The sequence below is a fragment of the Manis javanica genome, chromosome 1 (genome assembly GCF_040802235.1).
Source record: "Manis javanica isolate MJ-LG chromosome 1, MJ_LKY, whole genome shotgun sequence".
NCBI lineage: Eukaryota > Metazoa > Chordata > Mammalia > Pholidota > Manidae > Manis > Manis javanica.
This window is the reverse complement of record NC_133156.1, coordinates 221,905,017-221,913,778: the sequence shown is the minus strand read 5'-3', so window position 1 is coordinate 221,913,778 and position 8,762 is coordinate 221,905,017. Positions and strand designations below refer to the sequence as shown.

At 43.0% G+C, this 8,762-nt stretch overlaps 1 protein-coding gene across 2 annotated transcripts; it reads left to right on the top strand.

Moving 5' to 3' along the window:
• Window positions 1-438: 438 nt before the first annotated feature.
• CENPA (centromere protein A) lies at window positions 439-6,144 on the top strand. 2 transcript variants are annotated; one of them, XM_017650720.3, is made up of 5 exons: window positions 439-572; window positions 3,465-3,574; window positions 4,082-4,159; window positions 4,473-4,626; window positions 4,999-6,144. In XM_017650720.3, the coding sequence occupies exons 1-4, from the start codon at window positions 479-481 to the stop codon at window positions 4,605-4,607; spliced, it is 417 nt and encodes a 138-aa protein (XP_017506209.1). In that variant the 5' UTR covers window positions 439-478; the 3' UTR covers window positions 4,608-4,626; window positions 4,999-6,144. The 2 variants fall into 2 exon arrangements, with proteins under 2 accessions (XP_017506209.1, XP_017506208.1); XM_017650719.3 differs by having other exon boundaries at window positions 4,473-4,649.
• The last annotated feature ends 2,618 nt before the right edge of the window (window positions 6,145-8,762 follow it).

Here is an 8,762-nt window from a genome sequence, read left to right as displayed (position 1 = left end):
AAAGGGACTTGTCCAGAGAAACGCATTCTACAAACGTACCATCTGCATCTTCAGAGTGAAGCTTTCCTTTTTCGACCTGAGGGCGCCAGAGGAGGTGAGTCTAATCCCTCAAACATCAGCAACCCGCACTAGCAAGCCAGTCTTCTCCAAGTCTATTGGCTGATTCCTACTCTCTCCTCCTATCACCGCTGCCGTTAACCCTCGGCCTGTACTTTGATTTGTCCTCCCCGCAGTCGCTCTGCGCCAGGGGCGTTCAGAGGCAGCCACTGGGAGTTGCTGGATTCGGGTTTTAAAAAACGCCGGCAGAGAATCGGCGGTGTGGGTCATTTGAACCCGCGGCGGCGCGGGCGGCGACCGAGCACCCACCCCGCCGGGGCACGCATTCGAGGCGCTTCCGGGCCTCCCTCAGACGCCAGCCTTTGCCCGCGGACCCCGAAGGCCGAGGAGGAGCTGCGGAGCGCAACCCTCCGCGCCAGCCATGGACCCGCCCCGCCGTATACGCAAGCCCCAAACCCCGAAGAGGCGCGTCTCCAGCCCTGTCCCCGGCCCCTCCCGGCCGAGCATCTCCTTAGGTAACCGGCCGCGAACCCTTTCCCTTTGAGCCGGTCCGCGTGCCCAATTCACACACGGGAAAACAGGCTTGTCTGGGCTCGAGCCCGAACCTCCCGACTTCGGGTCGGCTGGCCCTCCGGGGCGGGATGAGAGCGGTTCTGCAGTCCAGCGTCTGCCCTGGGCGCCGCCCAAGTTCCAAGCCCAGAGTGGGACTGGGAAGGGCAGTTCCGAGGAGGACAAACGACTGGCCCGGAAACCTGGCCCCTAATGCTAACTCGTCTTGAGACTACTAGCATTATAGGGTGGTTACCACTAACTAGACATTAACTCTTTACGTGAATTATCTCAACTTTATGTTGGGCCCATTTTACAAATGAGAAAGCTGAGGCTCGGATAGGCCACATACCTTAGCAAGCTTGTTCTGGCAGACACAAGATTTTTAAAAAACAGTGTTTGTCCTTTTTCAAACTGCAAAACTATTGGCTTCTTTTTGTGACGATTTCAAACAATTCTGCTTTTAGAAGGTTCCCTCCGGATTTTTCATGTTTTTGTTTCTTCAGTGAGTGGCTGTGTTAGGCCTTCACCAAAATGCTCCATCCGAGCAGTGCTCTCACCTGTTCTCTCCCAGAGGTTATGTGCCTGGAAAGAACACTGCTCAGTGATCCTCCTTTCTGTGGTCTGGTGTATGAAATACCCGCCTGCAAGAGTTGTACATGTGTCAACAACTGCTCTACTTGCCTTCTACATAGTTAAGAGCAGGGTGGGAAAAAAATACATTATGGGTTATCTATAGATGTTGCTGTTATGAATGGGATTTTTGTTCTTTCAAAAACATAAATAACCTTTGCATCCAGCCAACTTGCTGAATTCTCTTTTAATCTTAATGGTCTTTCAGTTGCTTCAGTTGAACTTTTTAAGTAAGCTATTATTCGCAAATAAGGACTTTTTAAACTTTTTCATTTTTGTGCATTTTCTTTCTTATTGTATTACTGAGACCCTAAAAGTAAAAGCAGTGTTTAGCCATCTTTGCCTCACTTGTAATTTCCATGGGAATATTGTTAAGCATGATGTTTACTGTTGCTTTCCAATGTAGAAACATTCTTCTGGTTTTATTAAATGTTTTATCCTCAGTGGGCACTGGACACTTCCCGGCAGGCCCACTGCACTTGTCTGGCAACGTTGCTCTTCCATTTTCCCCAGTGACTGACTATTCTGTACCTTTTTCATAAGATTCCTCCAACTCCATTCCCCAGCTTGCTCTCAGCTGATGATGACCTTGCCTCATGCTTTAGTGAGGAAATAGAAGCCCCCAGACTGAATTCCCGTTATTTTCTCACTACAGAGAACTTAGGGTCCCCCTTCCTATCAAGATCTACGCTTTCTACATGGGCTCTTGGTCACAGTCTTCTCTCACTTCCCAGGGGCTTCCTGTTGTCCTCTCCACCTGCACTCAGGATTAAGTCCATACTCCATGCATTGGCACTCTGGGCTTTGCCATTTCTGACCTAAAGGAAAAGTGCACACATCCCCATCTCCCTCACTTGCCTGTGCTGCAGAGCTGCCCTTTCAAAAGTAGACAGACTTGAGTCTACACATGAGTCTGTTTCCCTTCTTCCCAGTCACCCTTCAACCCATTCCAGTCTGACCCCACAACTGCTGCCCCTCCTTCTAGTGTATGCACTTGAACTGCTCCTGTCACCAGCTACTGTCAAGTTGCCCAATCAGTGGATGTGTACATGTCCTTTTCTTACTCGTGTCTTTCAGAAGCATTTGACACAAGGGCCACTTTCTCCTTGAAATGCTCTGTCCCTTTGGCTTCACACACTGTGAAGAGTGTGAGAGTGATACACACACTCAGAAGTTCCTGCTTTGCGTTTTTTACTGCCTGTGCCATCTCTCTTTAGCAACTTGACGTTGGACTCCCTTGGTGTCCCATTTCTTTCTTGTCCTTCCCCAGCTGGTCTTATCCACTCCCATGACTCTGTGTTCCACCATCGACATGTCTCACATTTGTATCTCTAACCCAGATCTCCTCCACTCCAGACCTCTACCCTAACTGCATTTCTACCTGTTTTTGTGTTTTGCCCTCTTTCATTATTTTATTATCTTTAATATTTCTTTTGCTTGCCTTCTTTTGGTTTATTTTAATAGTTCTCTTCCTACACTTGAGTTCTATACTAGTTCCACTATCTTTTAAGGTTCTTTTTCCTAATAGATTTTGAGACTGTACATTTTCTTCTAGTACTATTTGTCTTTATCATGTAAGTTTTGAAATGAGGACTTTTTATTCATTTCTAAGTAGTCTTACTGCAGGTACATTTCACTTGAGTTAGAGAATTTTTATTTTTTGTATCTTGTGTGGTTAACTTCTGACATCAGAGAGTTTGACTCTTTTAAATTCTACTTTTGGGAATGTTTGTAAGATTTTTTCTTTTTTGTTTTCATTGGAACCAAACCTCTCTGGGCCTCAGGATAACCAAGACAATGGAATTGTACCAGATAACTTCTCAGATTCTTTCCAGCCCTAAAATAAGACCTAAAAACAAACTAGCTGAGTTTCCAATCTAGGTGGGAAAGAGAAAAGATGCACAAAGTACTGTGGGACCCAGAAGAGGAAGGTGACCCCTCACTTGGGAAGGGTTTGGGAGTCAGGAAAGGTTTCACAGAAGAGTTGGCATTTAAGACAATAGTCTCAAAGGATCACTAACTCATTTTAACAAATATTTATTTAGCAGCTATCTGCTGTTCTCTAATTGCTGAAGATAACTGCAGTGAATAAAATAGACACAAACCCCAGTTTTTGTGGATCATAGTACAGTCTAGTGATTTGAGTTTGCCTGTCTCAGCCAAGCTGCAGGGCACCACCCATTCTCCACTACATTTTATCTTTATGTCCCAACTCTTTTCCTCAGGCGCTTCCTCCCGCCCGCGTGGCCGCCGGAGATCCCAGGTTCTGAAGGAGATCCGAAAGCTTCAGAAGAGCACACACCTGTTGTTGCGGAAGAGTCCCTTCAGCCGCCTGGTGAGCTCCGGGCGGCTCCTGCCTACCCCATACTGCCTCCTCTTTTAATTTCCCAGGTATTAGGGCCCTGTCATCTCCTGTCTGAATGGCAAAGGAAACTCTTTAACCTGGTAGGGGACTTCACCTTCTGAAAACATGAGATTGCCAAAGGCACCTTCCAGCTCTTTAGGGAATTAATTTCTAACTCCCACCACCTTTGAAGCTGTGCTCTTCGATTATATAAATAAGAACCCTCTCATCCTTCTACTCTTTGATCCTTTTTCCTTCACTAGGAAATTGCCTCCTCCTCTGCCCACCACCAATAAGAGACATGCCAGTTCCTAAGCTCCTAGAAATTGACACCAGCTACTAGTCAGGTCCTAAGATTAAGGGCTAGGAAGGTATAAGAGAAATGAAGACTCTTGGAGACTAATGGAAAAAAATCTCTCTTCCCTTGAATCTCTTTTTTTACCCTCTACTCCTCCCCACTCCCTTTCTCTCTTGCTCCCCATCCCCATTCCTTCACAGGCAAGAGAAATCTGTGTTAGATTCACTCATGGTGTGGACTTCAGTTGGCAAGCCCAAGCCCTGTTGGCCCTACAAGAGGTAAGAAGGGGGCCAGATGGAGTCGGGTGAGGTGTGAGTGTGGGAGAAAGGCATTCTGGAACTCCACGGGCTGACTATGGAGTATCCATTGCTGAATCTCAGTTCCTTTAAAGCAGCAAAAGGAACCCCTAGGGTTTGGATGCTGGGTTCTTATTTGGTGGTAGCAGAATTCCCAGGCAGAATTCAGTCTCTGTCTGTGAACAGCCTCCCCTACAGTCCTGTGAACCCTCAGAGACTAAGCTCTGCAGGGCTCCAAAAGAAAAGCAACCCCTGCCGCTTGTCTGAGTCAGTCTTTCTCCCTCTCTCCTTGGAGGCGGCAGAAGCATTTCTAGTCCATCTCTTTGAGGACGCCTATCTCCTCTCCCTACATGCTGGCCGAGTTACTCTCTACCCAAAGGATGTGCAGCTCGCCAGGAGGATCCGAGGCATCCAGGAAGGGCTCGGCTGAGCTCCTGCCACCCGGCTTGGTGAGCCTTTCCTGCTCACCAGAGTGAGTGCTCTTTGGGGAAGAAACACCCAGCTTCTCATCACACGGGGTGGGAGTGTCTCTGAAGGAATTTCCCTTCTCCATCCTTAGTCCCTTGCTGGCTCTCTCATCTTCCCTTTGTTCTCTAGAAAAGGTTTGGCCTGATTTGAGCTAGAATGTTTGGGACTCTATGGCCCAAGCCCTTTGTACAGTGTTAAATAAAGATATTTTTCTATTAAGTAATGACCAGATGAGCTGAATCTCTAAGTTAAGCCTCTCCATTTTACAAAAACCAGATGACCTCATTTGAATCAAGAGAAAGTTTTCTTTCTTTGAAAATGCCTTGGTAGTAAATATGATTTCTAACTTTCAGGGTGATACCAGGGAGTCTGTCCCGAGGAACAGATCCATGGAGTATGAGATGCAGCCTGTACTTGCTGTCTCTGAGCAGAGTGGACACATTTTTGTAATTTCTTTTTTAAGAAGGAGAAGACTGCATGGCTTTCCTCTGTAACAGAGGTAGTATATGAGAAAATCAACACATTTCCAAAGGCCTGAGAATTATTTTCAGCTAACTAGACTCCAGGGTTTACAAATTATTCATAGGACTATTTAATGACTTTGAAGACATCAGATTTTCTGGGTTATGGGAGAAAAGGATATTTAGTAATTATTTTAGATCTTCTGTACCATTTAACATTTTTACCATATGTATATTTACATTTTTAAAAAATATAAGGAGAAAAAGACCACTTCAGCCAGCTGCATGGAGGAACTTGGCACGTTGAACATATAAATCTCTGTCCTTCAGATTAAGCTCAGCTTTAGTGGCTGCAGCAAGTTCCTATGTGGACTGTGCCTGTCAACGAATGTATAGCTTTTCTAAAACTCAATTGGGGTTAAAACTTTTTAAATCTTTAAGTTTTGATGTTCTAGTTTCTTGTAACAAATTCCTATGAAAATCACTCAGAAATTCTAACTTGTAGAATTTCTCTTATTTGTAAATCACAGAAAATATATCATAATTTATATGTTAGAATTTTTCATTCCAGGATTTTAAAGTGCCTTTCCAGTGTCTTTATAGGTATTTTTATAACTTCTTTGTGAAGAGATAATAAAAATTAAAATAATTCTTTAATGAAAAAATTTTAAGGGAAGTTACTGTTTTAGCATACAGAGGCTATACTGTATTTTTGGTTTGCTAACATTGAGTTCTTCATTTGTACACTGTGTGCAAACAGCCAACGTTGAAAGAAGATTCAAGGGATGTGTTTTTGCCTCCAGTTGAGTAGAGAATGAGCAGATGAAAACCTTGCCCTTCCATTGTAACTGAAAGCAGTTTAAGAGATTTCCAGAGAAATGGGAAATCCTACCCAAATATTTTTATATTTTATGTTTGGTGAAAATGATTAGTAAGAGGGAGATCACTAATAATGCTGTGTTGGTCAACTGAATTCAGAGAAACATTAAAAAGAAGGACCAAGCTCTATTGTTAATAAATTTTAACCCTTTGGAAAAACTTCTTTCTGCTTGACATCAACTCATATTTATGTAGACATTTGAAAAAAGCTTATCTATGAATATATTTAAAATTCTTGTCAGAGTGTTATTAATTAGAAGATAGCCTTCCTCTAGTTTTCTTTAAAATCACACTTCTCTGCTCTTTTAAAATTATACTAACCAGGACACCACTCCAACACGTGTATACATTACATTCAAAAGCCATGCAGGATGCATGCCCTCAGTACCACATAGAATTTATACACATGAGAATAAGTAATTTACATCATGATAATGTTATATGATACTGTTAGAGTTTATTGTAAAATTTGAGCACTTCTAGTGGAGTTTTGTTTTTGTTTTTCTCTACTTTCTGGGTAGCTCCATCAACATGATCTTCTAACCTTTCCATGTAATTTTTTATTTCTGCTTTCAGTTTAATATTTAACGACTCTTAATTTTTTGAAAGCTGTTTTTTTATGTCATCCCAATCAGTGTTTACTCAAAAAAACAGAAACCAATCTAGATATTTCAAGCAAAGAGGAATTTAACAGAAAGGATTGGTTAAATAATGTCGGGAGGGCTGGGAGAGCAAAGGGTAAGAAAGGATGGTACCCATAGAACAGGAAGCCGCTCATGGCCAACTGCTGGAAGCCGCGCCTGCCAACGCTTGGGAGAACTGCAGTGCTGCTATTGAGCAGGAACTCAGGAATCCTCTAACCAAGGCTGCCGACACCACCGCTGACGCCGAGGGAGCCCTTGTCATCCGCAGCTGTTTCTGCTGCCAAAGACACTCCCTAACTGCAAGAGAAAAATGTTCCCTTTTTCCTCCAACCTTCCAGGCCCCACCAGCATTTTTCCATTGGCAGAACCTACCCAGAAGCAGCTGCAAGGAAGTCTGGGAAAATCATTGGCCACCTTCTAACCTATGTTACAGAGCGCTTGAAAGGGTGAGCATTGAGCTTGGAGCCTATAGAAACAATCTGTACACATCCTAGTCTGGTTTTGTGGGTGTAATGCCATTTTAAGGGCATTATAATTATAATTTTTCTTACTGGTTTTTGTTTCTCTTTTTTCCAAGTTGATTTTTTTTCCCCCTGTTCTGGTCGTTCACATACAAGGTTTTCCTTTAATGTTTAACAATCCTTATGTTTAAGAGTAGGAAACAGAAAAGCTAATGGGAAGTTCTGAGCATACTGATGGGACTTGTTGATATAGAGCTTCACTGTGAAATGGTCAAGTGGGCCTTTTGTTGGGGAGCGCTCTGTTCTCCTGGGCTAGCAAATGCCCCAGAGGAGAGTCTTCTAATCTGCCTGGTGGGTAAAGGCCTAGTTTAGTGGAAGAGAGCTGAGGATCCACGTTCAAAATTCACTGTGCATAAGTTTCCTCAATCACCCAGGCTTTGGCCTCCCCAAATCCAGAGACCCTTGATTTTTCTCTTCTCTTGAGATAAGCCTCCCAGACTTCGCTGGGATGGGAGAAAAAGAGCCCCACCCAGTGACTGAGTGATAGAGAGGAGCATCTAGGGATTTGTTTCCTAAATAACTTATGAACTGTCCTCTCTATTTTAGCCAAGCCTCATTCACACCCAGTTGTGGAAGTACTTGATGCTCTTGGTTCCTGAGCCTTGTGAAGGTTTTGCTGTGTAGATGTAATGGTTCTCAACTTTCCCTGCCGCTAACTTAGTATTCCACTCTCTTGGGTCTGTGAAGTCAGTTTCTACTTGTCTACTTTCTTTCAGAATTTTGTTACTGTTTTCTCCTCTCCTGTTCTTTGTGAAATTCATCATTGTGAATTTTTGTTGTTTTTTTACTGTGTATAGAATTGTGGGTTGGCAGTTATTTTCTTCCTTCATGAGAGGAATGAGAAAGCCGATTCAACTGTTTTCTGGGTTCTGCTTTTGCTATTGAGTGGTCAGCTGTCCATCCAACATTTGCTCCCTTGAAGCTAATGTTATTTTTCTGGCTAGCTCTTCTTAAAGGAGTTTTTGGTTTTGATGTTCTGCACTGTCATCATTATGTGCCTAAGTGTGGATTTCTTTTTATTTATCTTGCTTGGCATTCATTGGGCTACTTGGATAGGGATTTTTGTCATTTAGTCAGTTTTGGAAACTTCTAAACCACTATTTCTTCAGATATTGCCTTTCCCCTTTCTCCCGCCTCTTTCAGGGATGCCAATTATCAGTTTACTGGGCCTTTTCACTGTGTCCCTGAAGTCTCTTTCCCTCCTGTTTTTCTCCTTTTTGTCTCTCAATGCTGCATACCTGTTTCTTCTGCCCTGCCTTGTAGTATTTTCCATAAGCTCTGGCTAATCTACTTTTGAAACTGACCATTATCTTAATTTCAATTCTTGTGTTTTTTAAGTTCTAGGATCCCTATTTAATTCTTTTCAAAATCATCAGATCATTTTTCATAGTTTCCAGTTCTCTGCTGAAAATGTCAGACTTGGTTTTTATATCCTTTAACATAGTAAGCATAGCTGCTTTTACAGACTATGTCTGGTAACTTATATTTAGAATCCCTATGGATCCGCTTCTATTTGTGGTTTCTGTTGATTCTCTCTCCTGATTTTTTTCTCTCTTTGGTGCTTGGTTACATTTGATACCTTGCCTGACACACCTATATGGAAATAATTTGA

What these genes read in the sequence shown, in the direction of transcription:
- CENPA (XM_017650720.3), top strand. Translation starts at nt 479, where the DNA reads ATGGACCCGCCCCGCCGTATACGCAAGCCCCAAACCCCGAAGAGGCGC. An exon ending in CCGGCCGAGCATCTCCTTAG is followed by an intron (nt 573 to 3,464) that starts GTAACCGGCCGC and finishes TCTTTTCCTCAG; the next exon opens with GCGCTTCCTCCCGCCCGCGT. An exon ending in CCCTGTTGGCCCTACAAGAG is followed by an intron (nt 4,160 to 4,472) that starts GTAAGAAGGGGG and finishes CTCTCCTTGGAG; the next exon opens with GCGGCAGAAGCATTTCTAGT.